The 22,945-nt window shown below is 39.8% G+C and overlaps 2 protein-coding genes and 1 long non-coding RNA gene across 43 annotated transcripts in view; 1 reads left to right on the plus strand and 2 right to left on the minus strand.

Moving 5' to 3' along the window:
- LOC148115272 (uncharacterized) overlaps nucleotides 1–18,739 on the minus strand; it is a 44,663-nt gene extending 25,924 nt beyond the window's left edge. The window contains exon 1 of the long non-coding RNA XR_015732823.1: nucleotides 17,101–18,739. This is a non-coding gene — a long non-coding RNA (uncharacterized LOC148115272). The remainder of the gene's footprint in view (nucleotides 1–17,100) is intronic.
- NFIX (nuclear factor I X) overlaps nucleotides 1–22,945 on the minus strand; it is a 267,955-nt gene that overhangs the window by 81,548 nt on the left and 163,462 nt on the right. The gene's annotated exons all lie outside the window — the stretch shown is intronic.
- LOC148115273 (uncharacterized) lies at nucleotides 230–21,019 on the plus strand. Of its 3 annotated transcripts, none has more exons than XM_087888561.1 (5): nucleotides 230–303; nucleotides 1,411–1,554; nucleotides 17,424–17,474; nucleotides 18,733–18,835; nucleotides 20,848–21,019. In XM_087888561.1, the coding sequence occupies exons 2-5, from the start codon at nucleotides 1,442–1,444 to the stop codon at nucleotides 20,854–20,856; spliced, it is 276 nt and encodes a 91-aa protein (XP_087744687.1). In that variant the 5' UTR covers nucleotides 230–303; nucleotides 1,411–1,441; the 3' UTR covers nucleotides 20,857–21,019. The 3 variants fall into 3 exon arrangements, with proteins under 3 accessions (XP_087744687.1, XP_087744686.1, XP_087744685.1); XM_087888560.1 differs by lacking the exon at nucleotides 230–303 and adding an exon at nucleotides 470–553 and having other exon boundaries at nucleotides 17,424–17,512; XM_087888559.1 differs by lacking the exon at nucleotides 230–303 and adding an exon at nucleotides 470–553.

Genomic DNA, 22,945 nt, shown 5'->3' on the forward strand with positions numbered 1-22,945 from the left:
GTTTGGGAGAGAAAGCCCAACCCAGCCCAGCCTGGCCAGCTGTCCCATACGACCCTCACAATGTTTAAACTTTCCCAACACTGACCTACTTTCTGCTGTAATAATAATAGAGCAGGAAAATGCAAACAGGGTCCTGACTGCTCTTCTGACAACAGACAACCCTCCATGCTGGTCAGGCAGCGGTGGCTGGGATTCCGATGACTTCACAGTTGCACTGTGTAAGAGAATGCAACCCTCAGTACTCAGGTGCTAAAAGTCAATGTTTCCACACACTTAAAGGACTAAGAATACCAACACCCAGAAGTAAGAATTTCTGACAAAAAATATGTGGCATTTTCCCCAATAACCCGGTGGGCAATTTCACAGATTCACAATTACTGTACTAAAAATTGAAATTGGGAGGTCACTGGATGTTAAGCTATATTTACTGCCAAGCAGCCTTTGCTAACCTGCTGGTCTCTTGGTTTACTGAGAAGCTCTGGGAGATGAAGCAGCATCTTTAGGAAGGGACTCCTAAAACTGCAGTAGCAAAAGCAAGCATGGTCAATCACAGGTACAAGCCCATTTTGAGTTAAAGGGTCAAAGCATCAATTTATTTTATTTTATTTTATTATTTTCTCTTCTCTTCTCTTTTTTAAACTAATTTGTATTAAAGATTTTCACAGAAGTAAAAGATAAAGATGAAATAATATCAAGTAAGATTAAGGAAAAGAAAAGTGTGAAAAGTAGTACAAATAGAACAAAAAGGGAAAGATATATAAAGAAGCAACTTATTATCTTCTTTACAGTATAAATAGACTTATTATCTGTCCTCCCTTTTTAAAGTTACATCATAATTTCCTTCTTTCCATATTCAACACCTTTTAATTACTACATCCAGAAATCACCAGTTCATTTTTTTCTATTTTTAACAAAAATCTATTAAGAAGCTTCCAATCTTTAATAAAAGTACTTGTTGTCTTATCCCTAGTAAAACAGGTCAAATTTGTCAGTGGGTGGGAAGTTTTGGAAAATGTGGTTTGGGCTTGTTTGGATGAAATAACTTATCTAGATCCTTATCAATCAGGTTTAAGTTAGGCCATGGGACAGAAACTAGCAAAGTCAGAAAGTCTACATGTCCTTGGCTTTTTCTATGTGGAATTCCTGAACATTTGCCCCTCCTCTTCATCTAATATACTGTACCATCTGTATGAGGCTGCTGGGAGAAGTCATTCATTAGTGCAATGTAAGTTATCATCAACATGCGATGATATATAAGTATACATCTCCATCCTAGGCTGAACAGGGAATTCAGTGAATGTCCTGACCCATTGTCTGGAACCAATTATGACTTAGATGGGATAAAGCAGGCTCAAGATGAATCCTTGCAATATGGAGTGATTGTTTATCCAAACGACATCTGGTTCTTAGGAGCTCCAAATTTCTTTCTGAATGGAGTTGCATGTCCCCCGAAGGAGCAGGATGGCAATCTGGGTGTTCTCTTGGATTTGAGGCTCCTGCTGAACAACAGATGGAGGGTGTAGCTACAGTAAGAGGAACTTGCAGGATGTCCTGGTAAGATACCTCTATTGCATTGTGCTAGGATTACTGCAATTCACTAGGCTGGGTTTGTCTTTGAAAACTATTCTCAACCTGAAATTTTGGTGCAGAATGCAGAAGCCTATTGGTTTGTTCAGCAGAATGACACATCCACTACTAACATTGGTTACCTAACAAGTTTCAGGATACAATTCTTTTGAGAACTGTGCTAAGGTACAAAATGCTCATGTTAAACATTTGAATCTTAAGACATGGTATACTTTCATGTATTCCTATCCAAAGTTAAAGGTTAGAGTTATGAATTATGACTTTCCTTTGGCTGCCCTAAGTCTGCCTCCAATTCCTTATTCCTGAGTCAGGAAAAAAGTAACAATATTTTAGGATTCTTCAGTCCAGAATTTTTTTAAATATATGTATGCATGTATGTACATATATATTTAAGGTAGTTATACAGGAATTCTAAATGGCAGCATGCTAAGTCACGTCACATCTGATCTGATCTAGCCTTTCCTCTTTTTCTATATTCAGAGCTTTGGATCACTTTTCTTTTCCTCCTCTAATTCTTAAATTCAAGCTTTCCATCTTTGTGAATTTGTAACAGCATTTGGAAGGCCAAATATTTCAATGTGGATTCCTATCCTTTACAACCAGAAGGAAAACCTTTCTGTATCTTGAACTTTTCTGTTTTGGTTGTAAAATATTCTCTGATGATCTTACCTCCTGCCCTGTGAAAGTAAAGATTTGGAAAACCAGGTTATTTGCAATCAGATGCCAACATCTTATTGCAACTCCTAGAGTTTATCAACATCTGCCTATGTGAATTAAACCCAAATTTGAAATAAAAGTCCAACATTAATGAATGCAGTAAATGCAAATTTCCTTTCCCCCTGTTTTCTTGCTATGTTCCTGATGTTACTTTGTATTTGCCTTTGACAATTCCATTAACCACAGACTATAAAATTTAAAACAGGCCCTGATTCCCTGTAAGTGGCTACAATCCTATGCATGCTAATTTGGGACTAAGATATATTAAATACACAATTTATCGGCTCAGGCTATATGTGCATTCAAGCAGGCTACATGGCTTCACCACTGTCAAACTAGTTATTAAGTCTGCATCACTATTAATCTTCTCATCATTCCTATCACCCATCTCCTCCCACTTATGACTGTATGACTGTAATCTTGTTGCTGGTATCCTTATGATTTATATTGACTGTTTCCTAATATGGTTTGATTGCTTATTTGTTCCCTATGACTATCATTAAGTGTTGTACCTTATGATTCTTGACAAATGTATCTTTTCTTTTATGTACACTGAGAGCATATACACCAAGACAAATTCCTTGTGTGTCCAATCACACTTGGCCAATAAAGAATTCTATTCTATTCTATTCTATTCTATTCTATTCTGTTCTGTTCTGTTCTGTTCTGTTCTGTTCTGTTCTATTCTATTCTATTCTATTCTATTCTATTCTATATACTGCAAATAAACATAGCTAATGAACCCATCTTTAACTATTTTCAAAAATATATGGCACAATTTATACTCCCAAAATGGTGGAGAATGAAGAATTTTTAATCAGTTTCCTGCCGTTTTCTTTTCCATTCCTGTAATCTCGCAGAGAGAATAGTTTTGTGGGTTATTTAAAGTAAAGAAATGATGGGAAGACAGAAATGTTAAATACCTATTCTGTTTCATCTCTGTTCCCAAGTCTTTTTCCTAAAGTGTCTTTCCAATTCAATAGCAGTTGTCAGGATTCCATTATATAAATTTGTTGTAACATAATGAGTAGTTTGTTCCTACACAAGGTAAGAAAAAGAATCATTTTCTTGCTCATAATTTAGTATTTAGATTTATCTGGGATTTGCAGGAATTGTGTTTTTATATGTAAAGGAGGTGGATCTGTACTGCAAAAAGAAAAAAAAAGCTTCTTTCTCAGCCTGAATTTCCTACATCCCCTTCTTGTGCTTGTAACAAAGTTTGGGGTTTGGACCTCTTCTACCTAGTGCAGCAGTTATACTGAATATTCATTAGCTCAGGCCCAAAAGGGTGATTTATGTTCTCTTAAAGTTAACAAGACTTCCAGATTCTTGGAAGAGAGGCAGGTGGGGGCACCACAGAATGTGATTAGCGAGTCATGTGTCTTTTATTTCATATACTTCCACTTCAAACTAGTGTCAAATTGTATAGAATAGTTTGTGAATCTGGTTCACAATTCATTTATGTATTTATTTATTAAATGTATTTGTTGCCTATGTTTTACAGTATTATGAATTCAATATGCATTTCTTCAACAAACGTTGAGATTATTACTAAGAAAGTCTATTAATTTCAGAACAATTTCCTCAGATTACCTCTGCTACCCCAATCCATTACAAAATAGCAAAATATAAATTTGCTAGTTGATTTAGGGATTAAGCAGGAAGTACTTCCTCTTTACTTTAGGAAATTTATGAAGACAATGAGCAATTATAATTTCATTTTTTAAAATATAGAATACTGTAATGGGATTGGAAGAGACCTTGGAGGTTTTCTAATCCAACCTCCTGCTCGTTCAGTTTTATTTATAGTAAATATGCCCTGTATAGTCACAGCATTAGGGTCCTCACCTCAGCATCTACCTCTCTTTTGTACTACTTTGTGGAGTCATAGATCATCACACAATATCATGTGTAAAATTTTGGGTGTGCCAAAAAACGCAAAGATTAAAAATCTTAATGGAGCAAATTGCTCAGTTGTGTCCCTTTTGCAAGCAGATAAAGCTTTGTTTCCCTCTGGGCGAAAAGTGTTTGGGCAGATACCACTGGCCCTGCCCTCTCCATCCTACTGTCTGCTTGCCCGTGGCCTCAATCAGGGCCAAGCTCTCAGCAAACCCAAGCCTACACCCGCCCTACCAGGAGGGCGAAGAGCCCCCGCATGGCCAGCAGCAGCATGGGCAGCTGCTTGGTAGCCAACACAGCACCCACTGCAGCCAAGAAGCGTCCCAGCAGCGGTTTGGGCCAGCAGGCAGGGTGGATGTAGGCCGAGGCATGCTGAGAGCTTGGCTCGTTGCAGCCACAAGGAAGCAGACAGTGGGATGGAGAGGGTGGGGCTAGAGGAAGCCCCCACGCTCACTGCTTCCTGCACTTAAAAAAATAAGAGCTCCCCAAAAAGAAGCCCAAGTGCTTATTTTCAAGCCCAAAAGAAAATAAAACCGGGTCTTATTTTGGGGGGAACACAGTATGTATTAGTAACAGGAAAATACAGTACATTCTGAGGGTCCCTTTGGTTTAAACTATGTTCCCTTTGGCCCCTAAAGTCTATCATCTTATTGTGTTTTAATCTTCATTTTTGGAGGATAATAGTGAAATGGAAACAAATATTCATTGCATTGTTGCATTATGTCAATGGAATGCAATGAACATTGCTACAAAATTACAGAAATTAATGGGTAATTTTTTAATGTCCAATAAAGTCATGATAAGTAATGATTCATTAATGAGAACAATTAATGGATTTTAATTAGTATCTATGCATTTCTAACTTTGGGAAGATGGACACAAATTTATGACACTTGCTGTACTTCTATTGGGTTTCAAGGGCAAATTATTTAATACAATAACATTCCTTGATGTTCTACAAAATAGTGGAGACAGATGGATTTAGCCTATGTAGACGTTGACCTTAAAAAGCAATTCTGTAAGTGTAAGTGTTTATATTTGGGAGAGAGATTTTGATTAATATATTTTTTTTAAAATCACGAAAAATATGGAGGTCCACAGAAGAGTTTGGACAAACAGTTCTGTCTGCTTTCAACTGGGAAAATAGAAATGGAGATCCTCATATGTAAAAAAAAATGAAAGTTGAGTATCACATACAAAGCTTTGAAAAATCAAAGGAGAAAAGGACAAGAGATATGTGGTAAAAATGGAGAAAAAAATTAATTGGTCAAGAGTCTGTAGACATTATAAAGGACATGGGCCAAAGCAAGGGATAATCGGGAGAAGTTACGCATTACAACTTTTGAAATCATTTAATTTAGTAGATCATTTCAAAGTTGTTTTACTTGATGAAAGCAATAATGATAACATTGTTCTGAAAACTGGACCTGTCACTACTCACAATATCTAAGCTAGGGGAATCTGAGCATATTACCTAAAAGCCTTTTTATATTTCTGACTCCCACAAATTGTCCAGTCGTTGTTGAAGTCAGCAATCCTTATAATAAAACTGTGCTTCCATGGATCATCTCTAGGCTAATTTCAACTGGCTTAGACATATCAGAGGTTACTCTTTAAGATGCTTACTAGCCTTGGAGTGACAGTGCAGCACTGTCTCTTTAATTCCATGTGAAGAACTTAAAGTGTGAGATGGGATTCTATTCCCACACCCAGCATAGGCAGCTGCCTGAAATTCCCCACCAAGATGTTGTCTGGGTGACAAAACACTGTGGATACAAAATGTTCTGCCAAAACATTTCCCTACTAATTCAATTATGTAGGAAGAAACTTCCCAGATTCCTTTTGCTCCCCTCATATCCTAAGTGACATCACCAGGACTTGTATATCTTATGGAGTTTCTGTTGTTTTCAGTATTGCTGCTTTTATCTTTATTTGGGGCAGGTGGATAAAAAGAACAGTTTCATAAAATGCTGGGTGGGTGAGGATAAAGCTGTAGATTAAAAGGGCAAGCAATCCAAAAGGCTGCATGAAAAAGAGAGCTGGGAATGTTATGTATGACTATCTAAAAACAGGCTGAGTCATCTTATGAGTCACAAAAATTGTCTCTACATGGGGTGGGCAACCTGCAGCCACAGAACTATAGGAAACCCTCAGGCTCCATTTTGCAGACCCCAGAACCCCTTCAATCATGACTGCTGAAACCCAGTAGCTCAGTTTCCCACCATTTTGAGACAAGAAAATATGATTCCTCACCCTCCAAATTCTTCTATCTTGCCTGAAATGATGGAAAGGAATAACTGTAGTTATGAATGCTGCCAAAAGATAGAAAAATGGCAGAAGAAACTAATATTTCTTTTTTAAAGAATTTTACTAGCCTATAATCCTACGTGGATAGCTGGTGACAGCTTAGAAGTTAAGCAAGTTATTTAATATTTATCAGGGTTTCAGTGTCCTGCATACTGTAGTTCCTTTGCTGCTTTAATAGTTGGTTTACACCAATGAGTAATAGGTGTACAATATTATGTAAAATAAGGATCTTTGCTTGAATTGCAGTTTTTATAAAGGCTATAGAATTCAGTTTTTTTCACCACAAAATAAATATATTCTATGGGGCAAAATAATCTCAAAACTGAGACTATAGAACATGTAACATTACTACAACCCAGAGACTACAGAAATCTCATTGATGTAGCCAATAACTTCTTGGCTCTTAGTATGCCATATAAAATAATCTATATTGGGAAGAAAGTTTTAAAACCACCCCACCCCTAGAGAATGAAATATTTGGGGGGATATTAAGAGGCAGAATATTGTATTTCCCCAAAGGAGAAATGGAGAAACATGTTCTTAAAGTCAGAAAGCAGCCCAAGTCTTCCTGCCGTAGAAAAACAGCCTTAAGCAGAAGAGGTTGGTCTTTTGGAATGGAGATTTGTTATCCATTCAGAAAGACTGGGCCAGTCTATTCATAAAAAAACTGCCTTCAGCCACAAGCTCCCACAGAAGGTTGGAGCTGATGGGATTAAAAAGTAGGGGGGGGAAAAGACTCCTAAAATCTACATTCTGCCACCCAAATTCTAAGAACAGAACAGGACCTTTAGGACATAATAGGATTTACCCACCACCATTAGGATAGCAAAAGACACAAGGCTCATTACATTGCACAAACCCCTGGAGCATCTCAATCACAAAACTCCAGAACTCTATAAAAATACATCCACTCACCCAGCCATTTTGTCAACCACCCCAGAAACATGCTGCTGTCCCTAAAGTTTCTGGCATCCAAATAAACAGAGATTTTCTTTCCAGGTGGCCTGACTCCATTTTATTTTCAGCGTCTTTCTCCCTGCTTTGAACCTGGCTGCATTTTTCTTCCAACAATACCATAGAGAAGGCAGTAACACTGCCGATGAGCTTGTAATGTCATGTTTTTTCCCATTTTTACTAGTACCAAGGAAAAGAAAGCAAATAAAAAAACAAAATGAAATGACCAAATAGTCTAAGAGTAAGGCAAGGAAAAATATGTTGGCAGAAAATATATCATTATTTCTTCCACTAGATTCTTCTCAAAGGATGCTAAGCTTAAAATAAACTTTCTTACTAAAGGACATAGACCTTATCTGGCCTTGCTCTTTCCAGAAGTAATTTAAATTACTTTTTTATTTAAATTGCATCAGACTTCAGAACTGTGAGATTATTTTTCCTTTGGCTGTTTTTCTGTAAATATTATTTTAAAATTTTAATACTTTGTTTAATATAAAAAAGGCAAAGTTTCCCCTGTCCATTATGTCCAACTCTAGGGGTGGTGCTCATCTCTGTTTCTTAGCTGAGGGAGCCAGGGTTGTCTGAAGACATTTCTGTGGTCATGTGGCCAACATGACTATATGCTGAGGCATACGGAAACACTGTTATCTTCCCACTGAAATAGTTCCTATTTATCTACTTGCATTTGCATGCTTTCGAACTGCTAGGTGGGCAGGAGTTGTTTAATATACAAAGGAAAATTAAAATGCTAATTTACTGATAATAGTGTTGCCAGTCAGTAAACTACAATCAAACGACTTTAATAGCTGAGTGAAAATGGCTTCAAGTGTGAAATCCAGTGGAAAGTTTATGTACATACATAAATCTTGCTTGCAGCTATCTATTACAGAAATAGGATTTTGTAAAATATTACATAAAATAGGATTTTATAGATAACTGTCTGCTGATTTCAGTATAATTAACATTAAAACAAAGAAGCAACCTAACCTCCCAAGTTATAGGGGAAAGAATAGGAAAAAGTATATGTAAGCCATTTGGAATTCCTGAAGAAAAGGCCAAAAATAAATCTACTAAATAAGTTCTGTAATGTAAAAGAAATATACGTGCTATATCAAATCACCCCAGTTGACTCGGAATGTTATATTTTTTAAATGAAATTACAAGTTCTAATAGTAAGTCTCTGACATCTGAAAATGTCAGTGAAGTTTTCTGTTTTTTCTCAACCCACAAGAAATGGAGAGGTTTGGAAAGATATCCAATGTTTGTCTTTACCATATTTCTGTGACTGGAGAAATGACACAGCTGATGGATGAAACAGATCTACTGAAAGAGAGAATGTACCTCATTTTGGTCTATCTGGGCTAGCAAATATTTTTCAAGTTTCAAACAGAGGTTCTGCCCTCAGTAGACTTATCAGCACGTGTTTTCATAGTTGCATATGATCTACCTTTTTCTTCCTTTCTCGTCATTCAGAAGGATGCAAGAGAACGGATGGTGCTTAACCTCACAACCACTCATGTCTGAACATAAGAAGATCTCTGCTGGATCAGATGAAATGTCCTAAAATCCCACATCCTGTTTCCAGTAGTGCTAACCAGATGCTTCCTATATCCAGGACGTGAAATCAAACACTTACCTTCAGCCCACCCCCACCCCCCAAAAAAAATCTTGTCCCAAGTATTTGGTATTCAGAGTTTTGTTAGCACTGAATGCTGAGTTCTATTTAGCTACCATATCTAAAAATTAGTGATAATATAGTATTAATAACATAGTACATAAATAGATAGTACAAGCACAACATTAATAACCGTGATAATAATAATAAAAAAACCACCCAGGAAGTTACTGTATGTTATAGGCAAAACAATTCTAAAAATGTTGGCCACATTTTTAGTCTAAAGTTTTCTTCCCTGCTCCTTGTTTTTGTTTTTGTTTTAAAATCAATCAATGACAATTTTTTAATTCAAAATATTAGTGTTACAGACAAGATCATTCCTTCTGATTTCAATCAATCCAGAATGATATTAAAAATCATATTGATTTCAATCCAAGTGGCAAGCCACTTGAGTTAAAATTTCCTTTTCCTCAGCTCCAATTCTCTCCATGAAGAGAATTGCAACCAATCCTTATTAAACATTCTATGAGATGCAATAATATTAAATTAGTTTTCTGTTCTATTATTTAAAGCAACCCTAAATTGATTTAGAAGGCAGGGCTTTCAAAGTTGATTATTTCAGGGTCACATAAATATATATTCCCTGAAGTTTAAAAAAAAGCACTGAATCATAAGTACAGTAAAAAAGGACAAAAGGTGAAAGCAGAAGCAACTCCAAGCAATATATCCTTTCCAGACATGCTTTAAGGCTTAAAAGATGGTTTGTAACAATTACACAACAACCTTAGTTTTCAGAAGGGAAGAGAAGAAACATGGGAGAAACACCCATAAGCACTTCGTGTACCTGATATCTTGAGGAGGGGTGTTTTGTCCCCAGCTACGTCCTGAAGGAATTGCTGCTCTGATGTTCTGGGAAATCAGCCAAGGAGTTTGGATTATTTTTATAAGCCCATAAAAGCACTTGGGATTCATATGAAGGGGGCCCTACATATAAAGAATAGATGCGTGAAATACACATGGGGGAAGCTGAGTGGAAATCTGGAGAATAGTGGAACTCTAGTAGCTGCGATCCAATTTTCTCAGAATGTCTTGAGGAAAGCACCTGGTTTCTTTTTCTATCATATTTGAAAAATCAATCTTTTGGAATCATTTTATTGTAAGTGCATTATTCCTGATTTCTTCTTTCTTTCAAATTCAGGAGCATCTCATTCACTTTCTTGCTGAATTCACTGTTAGTAATTCCGCTCTGCTGTTTTGTTTTTCTTTATATATGAATATAGGCTGCTCGTAAAAGCCACAAGAATTCAAAACAGTGTGTGTGTGTGTGTGTGTGTGCGCGTGTGTGCGTGTGCGCGTGTGTGAATGGAGTAAATAGTGAGATCATATTAAAATACACTTTTTCACTAGTCAGTCTTGCAAACTAGACACTAGAAGGAACCATAATTTTTCTGTGACAGCTTTTTGTAAGTGCAGAATGAAAGAAAACATGTATGAAAGAAGGCAAAGAACATTCAGCTCTTGGAAGTCCATGGTAGACATGTGATGTGACTTGGGAGCTCCCAGATAACAGCCCTTGGCATAGCTAATAGGAGGGTGGCAGACTCAAATTGTTGTTTGCTCTTAATTAAGTAAGCAAGAACAGCGCTGCCACCTCCCCTGACATCCTAAGGCAATAATTTTAGGGGCAAAGATTTCTCCCTCCCCTTTCTGCTTGATCTCTCCAAAGTTATCCTTAGTTCCTTAGTTGGGTTATGCCCTTGAACTCAGAGCTGAGATGCAAAGTAACAAAGTTGACTATTCTAAACTATCCATTCCACATTGGACCATTATTGATTAATCCCTGCCCAGAAAATTAAGAGCAAGTAAAGACAGCCTAGTAAACTCCCATTAGCAGATAGTTGCATAGTGGAAAGTCGAGGTTGTTTAAAATTAAAAAAGAAATATAAGAAGAAAAGATAGTGACTATTAAACAGTCATCCTCTAAGAAAAACATGTATAGCACAGAACCATGAACCCAATGAAATGAATGCCTAGATGGGTGCAGAGATTCACAGAAATAAAATCACCAGTAGGAAACACATGTCCCAAGCTGCATTGATCTATGATCTACCTGCAGGACAGATTAAATGTTCATCATAATCCTGTATACCTGATTTCTCATTATATTCTATAAGATCTACTAATCCTCTTGCTGAGACCATCTATGCACCAGAGGTCCAGGGTGCCAGAGACAGATGACATGATGTTTCCCTTTAGCTATTTATTTTTACTTACCTATTTATTTTTTAAAATGTATATTGCCGTCCACTCATTCACGGTGACAGAAGGTAGCTTACAGGAGATGAAAACACAATATAAAAGAAATTTAACTTAATTTAAATAAAATAAAATAATAAAACAGTAACTATACAATTCTTGGCAGTTTCCCCAAAGGATAAGTGTCAAAATCACCCATCCTTGACTTGGTACCGTGCTGGCTTCCTGCCATCAAAAGACTGGGTGCAGGGAAGGCTTGAGGAGGAACCAAATGGGCAGCAATAAACCTGTATGCATTCTTGTGTGGGAATTTGGGAGAGGGGATGACAGCTGAAGAAAAGCAGAGCACTGTGCCAAGGCATCTTAAAGGCCATTTACCCTGAGTGGAATGTTACCAGCCAAAACACCTCAGAGTTCCCAAAACATCCAGGCGACATTGCATTGGCTGGGTTTGGAGTGGTTCTGGGGGGAGGTGGACATAACCGAAGGGAATAGTCTTTGTTTGCACAGGAACTTAGATTTCGCCTGACTTTAATGCAACGAGCATCTCTTAGTAAAAGTGCCTTTCACTTCAACCAAATGGAGTCAAGGATTTTTCTTCCCTAAGGAATCAGACTGGGGCAGGTTTGACATTATGCAGAATCTGCAATTGTGGTCAATCTGGAGAGAATGCCATTTCTACCGTGGGGACCGTGCACATGATATCGGCTCAGAGATGGATATTGGCTTTGAAGATTCTGCTTCAAAGACAGGCTGAGTGATGAAGTCTACAGCACCTGCATCTCCAGGGCCTCTCCTCCCACCCTTCATGTTTGGTACATGTCAGTGGAGAAGGTGGAGATTGACCTGGCTCAGAATAAGCACTGCCCAGGGCATGGATGGCAGAAATCCTTTCCAGAGAAGAAGAAAGTGCCGAAGCCACAATTGAGTGTCCCAAACCCAAAACGATGCTCGACAGCCTACTTTAAATGTGGCAAGGAGGGGCACTGGGCCACCAAGTGCAAATCCCACTGTTCTACTCAAAAGATGACGTAGAGCCCCACCAAGAAAGCTGTCAAACTACCACCTTGGACCTGAGAAATGGTTTTAAGAGGAGTGAAAGTCATAGAGCTCACCCCATGACCAACCAAGGGCCCTGGGGAGAGTGAAATCAACTGTGACCCCCTGGTAAGTGGCCCAGTCACCCGGTGACAGTCCCTATTGATCTTCAGGACAAAAAGCCAGCCTGCTAGCCCTTCTGCACTTAGGGTGCACCAGAAGCCTTGTAAAGCTTAGGCCACTCAATGTGCAGTGGCATTCTGCCAGCTAGATGGCTCCAAAGTGTGTGTGGGGGGGGGGATCCCAGCAACATTTGTTGCTGATCCCATAGCAATGCAAATGGGGGTGCACATTGAAACCCTAGGTTTCATTGTAGCACCAGGCATGGAGAAACCCCTGGTAATAGGATTAGTGTTGCTGTGGAAAAAGAATCCTTATGTGAACTGGAAGAGGGGGCTACTAAAAATCCAGTGAGGTGAGGCTAACGGATAGCCAGGAAGGGGCCCAGAGAACTGAAAGCCAAGGCAGGAGGTGAGGGTTGCCATGCAGGAGCAGAAGGTCAACTTGCAAACTCCATGGGAGTACTGGGACCTGCAGGATATGTTTAGCAAGAAGGGCTTGGATGCGCTCCCACCCCATTGGCCAACTGACTGATCCATAGAGATATTACCAGGGGCTAAACTGCCTAAGCCCAAACTGTACTCAATGACTCTCAGGGAACTGGAGGAATTCAGGACTTTGATAGACAAAAATGTGAAGCAGGGATTCATCCAACCGGCCTGACCTAAGGTGGCTGCTCCGGTCCTGTTTCAGGAAAAGAAAGCCGGGTCCCTTCTTTTATGCATGGACTATAGAGGGATGAATGATGTGTGTGTTGAGAACGTCTACCCATTGCCCCCAATGAAAGATATGTTTGCTCACCTGGAGAAGAGGAAAGCTTTTGCCAAACTGGACTTCCAAGAAGCATATTACCAAGTCAGGATTAAGGAGGGTGACGAGTGGAAACGAGTGTTTAACTACCCCTTGGGATGTTTCCAATTCCGAGTTCTCCCTTTTGGACTACATCTCCCCACACACTGTCTTCATGTAGCTAATAAATGAGGTGCTGCATGAACATCTATACAGGGGGGTGTTGGTTTACTTGGGTAACATATTGATTTATACTGAAATCATGGCAGAGTATGTGAAATTGGTGAGGGCAGTGCTCAAAAAGCTTCAAGCTGCTCATCTATATGCTAAGCTCTCCAAATGTGAATTCCATCAGAGTGAAATTGACTACTTGGGCTACCACATCTCTCACAAGGGGCTAGAGATGGATCCTGAGAGCTGTATTAGACTGGACTATACCTCATTACCCGAAAGCAACTGCAAACCTTCCTGGGGTTTGCCAACTTTTACCATCAATTTATCCCTTCGTTTGCCTAAATCACTCTCCCCATTACCAATTTGTTAAAAACAAAAGGGAAGGGTAAACCTAAAACCAGCAAGCCACTGAAATGGACAATGGAATGCCAAGTGGCATTTGAAATACTTAAATGCCTATTTGCAGCTGAGCCAGTGTTGAAACACCCTGACCCAAACGCCCCATTTGTCATTTAAGCAGATGCCAGCAATGAAGCTGTAGGGGCAGTACTCTTACAAAAAAACAGGGAGCCCTACCACCTCCAGAAAATTCACTGAAATTGAGCAGTCTGGGAAAAGGAGGCTTACACAGTATGTTGGGTGCTCCTAACTTGTTTGAGGAGGGTTTTAGAAGCCATAAAAACCCCTAGAAAGTTGTCACCCAAACAAGTCTGCTGGGCTCAATTTTATTTTGTGGTACATCCCAGGAGGGATTTATTTATTTATTTATTTATTTGGCAGATGCCCTGTCCAGGATGCCGCAATACAACAGTATCAAGCCAGAGGTGATCCGGCCAGTCATTCTATTTCTCCAACTTGCTGCATCAGTAGCCACCAGTGCACAAGAAAAAAATGAAGTCTCAAATAGGCAAGGACGTAAAAACAACCCTAAAGGTGGCACTAGAGAATGACAAGTGGTTCCAAACCCATAGAAAGCATGATGGTTTAGCCTGGATAGGGGCTAAATTGTATGTTCCTGCACGTTTAACGATTACGGGTACTAGAAAAGAGTCATGACTCTAAAACTGCAGGGTATTTTGGGTTTCTGAAAACCTTACACCTGGTCAAAAGACAGTTTTGGTGGTTGTCACTTTAAAAGGACATTGAATGCTATGTAGCCAGCTGCCCAGTTTGTGCCCCGGCAAAACGAGGTCAAGGGAAAACCTCAGGACTCCTCCAACCAGAAATGGAGCCAAATGTTCCGTGGGAGGAGATATCCATGGACTTCTCTGAGAGCAGTAATTTGAGTGATAACTGATCTGTTTTCTAAACAGGTCTACTTTGTGCCCTGCCAAAAAATCCCTTCTGCACACACCCTGGCTAAACTTTTTGTGCAGCATATTTATAGGCTGCATGGTGCTCCACAATGAATAATCTCTTATTATGGGGTGCACTTTACCTGGAAGTTCTGGCAAGAGTTTTTAAACTTTTGGGGACCACCCAAGTGCTTAGCTCCACTCATCATCAGAAAATGAATGGAGGCTGTAAATGTATGAATGGGATTCTAGAGTAGTACCTCAGGTGCTATATTAATTATAAGACAATTACCAACAAGACAAGCTAGAAAAATATGGAATAGACAACATCACCACCAGATGGATTTGTAGCTGGCTGACAAACCATACTCAACGAGTAGTCCTTAATGATACTATATCTATACTATATACTATACTATACTATACTATACTATATACTATATCCATGGCTCAGGACCTGGGTACTTGCGGGACCGTCTACTACCACCAATAGCCTCCCACCGGCCGGTACGCTCCCATAGAGAGGGGCTCCTCCGGGTGCCGTTGGCCAAACAATGCCGACTGGCAGCCGCCAGGGGGAGAGCCTTCTCTGTGGGAGCACCTATCTGGAACGAGCTCCCCCCGGAGATACGGAGGATCCCGGATCTGCGCACCTTCCGCCGTGCTCTAAAGACCTTATTATTTCACCAGGCGGGCCTGGCCTAACTTTCTCCCTCTTTTATAAAAGATTTTTAATTTTTAAATATCTTTTAGTATTTTATATATTCAAATTTTAAAATTGGTTTTAAATAGTTTGGGGTTTTAATTTGTTTGGGCCAAAACTATTTAATTTGATTTTAATTCCACTTTTAAATTTTGTATGTATGTGTTTTATTATTTGGCTGTGCACCGCCCTGAGTCCTTCGGGAGTAGGGCGGTATAGAAATGAAATGAAATAAAATAAAATAAAAATCTACATGGAGGGAAGTAAGCAGAGCGGTACCACAAGGCTCTGTCTTAGGCCCAGTACTCTTCAATATCTTGATAAATGACTTAGATGAGGAAATAGAAGGGGAACTCATCAAATTTGCAGGTGACACTAAACTGGCAGGAATAGCCAACACTCCAGGAAGATAAGCTCAGGATCCAAAAAGATCTTGACAAACTTGAACAAGGAGCCCTATCCAACAGGATAAATTTCAATGTGGAGAAAAGCAAAGCTTTATATTTAGGCAGGTAAAATCAAAGATATAAGTACAGATTAGGCAACACCTGGCTCAAAAACAGTAACTGTGAGAGGGATCTTGGAGTCTTAGTGGATGATCACTTGAATATGACCCAGCAATGTGCAGCAGCAGCCAAAAAGCTAATACAATCCTGGATTGTATAAACAGAGGCATAGAATTGAGATCACGTGAAGTATTAGTTCTGCTTTATAAAACCCTAGTAACACCACACCTGGAATAGTGCAACCAATTTTGGTCACCATACTACAAAAAAGATGTTGAGAGTTTAGAAAAAGTTCAGAGAAGAGCAACTAAGATGATCAAAGGCCTGGAGACTAAAACATATGAAGAACTGCTGCAGTTTTTGGGTTTGGCTAGTCTAAAGAAAAGAAGAATTAGTGGCAACATGATAGCAATATTCCAGTATTTGAGGGGCTACCACAAAGAACAGGGGGTCAAATTATTCTCCAAAGCACTAGAGGGCAGGACAAGAAACAATGGTTGGAAACTAATCAAAGAGAGAAGCAACCTGGAATTGAGGAGAAACTTCCTAACAGTGAGGACAATTAATCAGTGGAACAGCTTCCCTCCAGAAATCATGGGCGCTCCATCACTGGAGGTTTTTAAGAAGAGTCTAGAGTCTAGACAGTCGCTTATCTGAAATAGTATAGGTTCTATATTTGGGCAGGAGGCTGGACTAGAAGACCTCCAACATCCCTTCCAGCTCATTCATTCATTCTATTCAATTGAACTGACCTCCTCCCATTTGCTGAAGTAGTGCACAACGACTCCGTAGATAGCAGTACTGGCTTTACCCCATTCAAGATAGCAATGGGACAGGACTTTGCTTTTATGCTCGAACTTCCCCTAGCTACTCCTCCCATACCATCCTTGAAGGAATGGATAGTTCAGCTACAGGATACCTAGCCAGTGATGAGGAAACATTAGAAGATGCAAGAGAATTGTATAAAAAACAAGCAGATAAAAAAATGCATGAAACCAAAAGACTTTAAAATAGGGGACTGAGTTTACTTATCAACCAAATACCTGCAATCCAGAAAACCCTGTAAAAAATTGGGACCAAAATCCATTGGCTCTTTCCCTATTAAGGGAATCATTAATCCAGTAACTCGGTTGTATTCACCCAAACTTTCATTGCAGCCTCCTTAAACCCAGAATCCTCTCCCCACTCCAGCCAAAGACACCACCACCTAGACTTCTCACAATCGAGGGCGAACAGCACTTTGAAGTCAAAGACATTCTAGATTCTCATAGACAATGGGGTGTACTACAGTATTAGTAGCATGGAAATATTTTCCCCCCTAGAAACCGAATGGATGGATTCCAAACACGCTAGAGCAGCCAAACTCATAAAAAATTTCCATAATCAATATTCTGACAAAACAAAGTGACTTTGTAATTGTATATTGTCTTGTTTCTCACTTCCTTTTTCTCTCTCCTCTGCAGGACTAACATCCCTGTTAAGGGGCGTTGCCCTGTCAGAACCACCATCTTCAGGTTGGCGTCATGCTGGCTTCCTGCCATCAAAAGACTGGGTGGGTGGGAGGCTTGAGGAGTAACCAAATGGGCAGCAATAAACCTGTATGCATTCTTGTGTGAGAATTTTGGAGGGGGGATGACAGCTGAAGAAAAGCAGAGCACCGTGGCAATGTGTCTTCAAGGCCATTTGCCCTGAGTGTAGAAAGTTACCAGCTGAAACACCTCAGAGTTCCCAAAACATCCAGGCAGCATTGGATTGGTGGGTTTGGACTGATCATGGGAGGAGGAACATAACCGAAGGGAATGGTCTTTGTTTGTACAAGAACTTAGATTCCGCCTGATTTTACTGCAACCAGCATCTCTTAGTAAAAGTGCCTTTCACTTCAACCAAATGGAATCAAAAGTTTTTCTTCCCTAAGGGATCAGACTGGGGCAGGACTGACAGTAAGCCTGAGCAACTTTTGACCGTGTTGTGGGAACTTTCTGTTTGGGCTGACCTTTGGCATTCAAGAGTCTAAGGATGTTTCTTATATAGCATGAGTTCTGTCTTTCCACAATACCATTCTCCTTGGACTTAAGTTTCTCTGACACAGCCTGTTTTTTTTTCTTCCCCCATTTAAATGCACAGAACTGGGGAGCTGGCCATTTTCCTGTCTTTTAAGCCAGTTGCCTTAACTGCCTTCTGAAACTAGAGCTATCAGTTTCATAGCCACTCTATCAAAGATCCCAAACTTAATTCTAATCCATTTCACATTGGTTTTATGGTCCGTGCAAATAGTGCAAGACTTGATTTTCTCTGCTAATTGAATCCATATACACCAAACTCTTGCCGCATCTGCCCTCACAGCCAAGGTGCTTAGGTAAACTTCACTCCCGTTCCTGGATCCAGAAAGGCCCTACACTGTAAATAAAATCATGGTGGCAGATTTGGGGGAAATGCTTAGATACAAAACACGTATTATGCTATCATCACCCCTTTCAGCAGGAACATATGGGAAGAGTAACATCCTGACAGGCAACTTTTCCCACACAATAAGAGTTCAGGTAATGTTTTGGTTTGGTTTTGTGAAAGAGGCAGCTAAGCTCACACAATAGGAAGTAAAAACACAGGGGAGGGTGTGTAGCAAGTAATTTTTCCCCTTTCTGTGTGGAGTTGTGATAATGAAATTTTGTTATACCAGGAGCTGCTGCAGCTAAGGAAACCAAGGCACTTTCTGAATGATGATTTCTACTGGAGGGAAAGTGATTGACTCATAGTGTATCTGTATGTTTTTAGCTTTCCAAGATCCACAGGAAGAAAGAATGTCACACAACCAGTTTTCAAATGCCTTGAAAAAAGGATAAGTAGAAACAGTGGAAGTGCCTTAAGCCAGGAAAAGGTAGGGAGGTTTCAAAGGCATTTTAATTCTGTTTTATTACGATTGTACTATTCTTATCTGGAGTCTTCAGGATATGGCAGGCTACACTCTAAACATATCCGATGATAGATTTCCTTGCACTGTATCATGTCAAAACGTAATACCAAAGAGGAGATGTTTTAGTGCTTCTCCATCTTGAAAACTACTGGCACAAGACAGAGGCATAGCCTTGATTTCTCCAAGAAGTATTCAGTTTCAGGATGTGTTCACTCATAATATTCTGCAGTGTAGAATGATAAACTTTTCTTCATCATTTGGATTATATGAAATGGATTTGGGATGGTGATTGTATCTGTCAGGGGCAATGGTGGGATTCAGCCAGTTCGCACCACTTCGGGAGAACCGGTTGTTAACTTTCTGAACAGTTTGGCAAACTGGTTGTTGGAAGAAATCATTAAGGCAGAGAACCGGTTGTTAAATTACTTGAATCCCACCACTGGTCAGGGGCATGACCCCTGTGAGCTTTTGGGTCATATAAAATAAGAATTTGTATTGGTAGAAATGTAAAGAGGGAAAGAAAAGGCAGTTTTTGGCCTGCAGAATATTCCATCCACTGGCCAAAATAATGACTTCAGAGAGAGTTTCTGATCTTGAATTGCTTTGGCTTTCAACTGATGCACTCCTTAAAGAAAAGCCTTTTTTTAAAAAAAAAATGTACAAGATAACATTACAGCCATTCTTCTACCACCAGGAATCTCCTTCAATGCTTCTGCTGTCCTTGGCTATGTTACCACAGCTCCTGCCTTGCAATTCCTATGTTCTGCTTCAAGGTTTTATTTCTATCTCAATCCAGGGCAAATAAAACATCTGCTTCTGTATTCGATCTCTTCTCCCTGCCCACTAAAAGATTAGTGTGTGCATGGAGCCACGGATATCCAGGTGTTTGGGCATTTTCTAATCTTCCTTCTATTTCCCTCTACCTACAATCATTCAGAAATGCTATTGAATACAAATTTACTACCCTGTTTCCCCCAAAATAAGACATCCCCTGATAATAAGCCCAATTGGGCATTTGAGTGCATGGCAATAAGGCCAAGCGCTTATTTCAGGGTTCAAAAAATATAAGACAGGGTCTTATTTTCGGGGAAACATGGTACTAGGCTACATGGTTAAAACATTTAGAGTCAAAGGTACTTTAGAGAAACTTAAGACAAGCACATGAAGCATAAGGACATCCAACACTATTTATTTAATCAAGCGTACCTTGGACAAATTTTCAAGCCGAACACTCTAGGCATTTCAGTTTTGCATCAGGTTGAGAAAGCTAGCCAGAAATCTTGAAGAGGTAAGTTTAGTGGCTGCAGTGGAGCACAGCATGAACATCTTGCAGTTATAAGCACAGCAGTGGGGCAACCTAACCTAACCTATTGGCTTACATGAGCTCACCCCTTAATCATTTCATGATAAAGAATGGAGGGATCTCTATATTGCCAAAATGGAAGGGCAGAGACAACAATAGCTTGTTTTTTCCTAATAAGTTGTATTTAGTTTGTTCATACAATATGATTTAGTCACATATAGATTACAGGTAATTCTCAATTTATGACTATTTAACAACAATCTCTGAAAAAGTGACTTATGTCCTATACTCACACTCACACTATTGCACTATGCTGCAGTTATGTCACTGCAATTTGGGCACTTGGCAAACAGTTTGCATTTATGACTAGTTGTAGTGTCCTGCAGTCACATGATTACAGTTTGTGACCCTTTTTTGCCAATTTCTAGCAGAAAAAAAAACATTGGGAAAACTGGATTTGCTTAACAACCATATAATTTCTTAACAGCTACTGTAAAAATTGGTCCTGACTCGACATGATAACAATGACTTACAATGGAAACTCCATCCCAATTGTGGTCATAAATTGAGGATTACTTATATTAGAGATTAATTTCTCCGTTTATGTCTGTGCACACTATTTACCTTGCACTTTGCTAACTGCCTGCCTTTATTGTTGTTGTTTTTTGTGTAGCTATTCTAATTAGGGAGGAAGGCAACAGCTCTAGAGTGGAACAAATCTAGAAGACTGAACAGAATTTACTAACAGGCTGATCGTCTTTCAATTCTTGCTATTTTTTCAAATTCCACCCCTGAACAAACCCCTCCATACATTTCTACTAACGTAAATAAATAACATCTTCCCCCAACAGTGGCTTTGCTTTTCCTGTTGTTGGTTGAATGGGATGAGATGTGGAGATTTATGATGAGATGTAGTTTGGGGAATGGTTATAATTTTAACCCACAATTGCAGACTTTAGGACTGGAAGCAATTTTCTTATTAGAATCCCTAGGCTCACCCATCATTTTTCATCTCCCATTTCCCTTCTCCCCATTTTTCCTGCTGCGTCCCAGTTTTCTCCTTGCCTCTTAAACAGAACTCAAACCCAAGGAGACTAGCAAGATATTGACAATGCCTTTTTGTATCATCCTCATCCTTCTCAGGGACAGTTCAGTCCTGTGTTTCTTTCAGCCTTTCTCTGACAGTAGAATATGCATTTCCATTCTGTTCTAAAAGCCTAGGGTCTATTTGCTTAGAAGCAAGTTCAGAAGAGCTCATTCCTGCAACCGCTAATCTGCCCTTAGTGTCAGGGAAGGAGGCAGCTGTGTCACCACTACCATGGTCTTACTGTGTCTCCCATGTATTAATTACAGAGATATTGTTGCTAGTTTTACGAAATATAATTTTCAACCACAGGTGACTTTTCATCTAGGGCTGGGCTTAAAGTGTATCACGGAAATATGAAAACATTTCCTACGAAGTTCCGTAACTTTGCCTCCTCATTCTTAGAAGGAAAACTATTGTGTTAATTATAATTTATAGGGTCTCTTGCTTGAGCAGGGGGTTGGACTAGAACACCTCCAGGGTCCCTTCCAAGTCTGTTATTCTGTGTTTTATTTGCAGTGGTGAAACATCACCCCATATTTTCCAGTCTTTTTATTTCAAGAATTAAAGGAGAACTAAAATTACTACTGGACTGGCTGAGCTCATCAGATGACTACATTTGTGTTCATGTCCCCATGAGTCTTGCTGTTTAGGTGGGCTAACAACTGTATGAAAGAAACAACCTGTGAAATTACCAATTTTTTTGCTATCCTCTCCTTACCTACATTAGTCAAAACTTCACCTAATAGCATCTTACATCTCTTGGCAAGTTCATCGTTGCACATGGGGAAGCTTATGATCGTTCAGTGCTGAGAGAAAGATGCTCTGCACATGCTCAAAAGCTCTACATTAATCCTTTTTGTATGTTCAAGAAATAAACACCAGCACTACAATAAACTTAATTGCATGACTTAATTGCAAAGACAGGGAGGAAAGAATTCTTGCACAAAATTAAGCTTTTGTCTACTTGTCCTCATCCTGCACCTGTGGTCTTCCTGTAAAGTTGATTGCTTTCCAGTGCCCAATTCTTTTGCAGTATTAAACCTGAGCCATCTGCTGCCATTCAGGGTCCCCATACAGAGAACCCAGCTCACCGATTCCATACATGCACACACATTTCAAGACCAGCTTTCTGCTACAGTTTCCTGTTCACTTCTTCGCCTAAAGGCTGGAATAGGACACTTTTGGACGCCAGATTTGAGGGGCAGCCAAGGCATTGGGGAGGGGGCAGGGGTGGTTTGGGATGAATCTCTGGTTGCTGCAGCACATTGCCTTCCCTTATGCACTCAGGAGCAGATTTGGAGGAGGCTGGGAGGGGGGAGCGGGATGGCAGGAGGGAATTCAGCTGAGGAAATACGCAAAGAATTTGCTTGGCTCATAGCCAGCAGGTCAAAGTAACAAAGACTTTATTGTTTATATTGGATCCCAGGAGGTACCATGAGGCGCATACAGTACAGGGCAGTTTCCCAAGCCCAACAGCACAAGCTCTTTTGGGGAGGGACAACAAATTTTTTCCCCTCATATAGTCCCCCCAAAAGTGGTTTCTGCACCCCTTTCACACACACATAGTGCTAATTCATCTTCCGCCACGTGCACATCTGAAAAGACTGCCTCCCTATAAGAAAGACACACAGTGGACTCTGCTGCAGACTTGTCCCAAACCCCAGACACTTCTGCACTATATACC

This window comes from Pantherophis guttatus, chromosome 2 (genome assembly GCF_059756535.1).
Source record: "Pantherophis guttatus breed Tessera chromosome 2, ASM5975653v1, whole genome shotgun sequence".
Lineage (NCBI taxonomy): Eukaryota > Metazoa > Chordata > Lepidosauria > Squamata > Colubridae > Pantherophis > Pantherophis guttatus.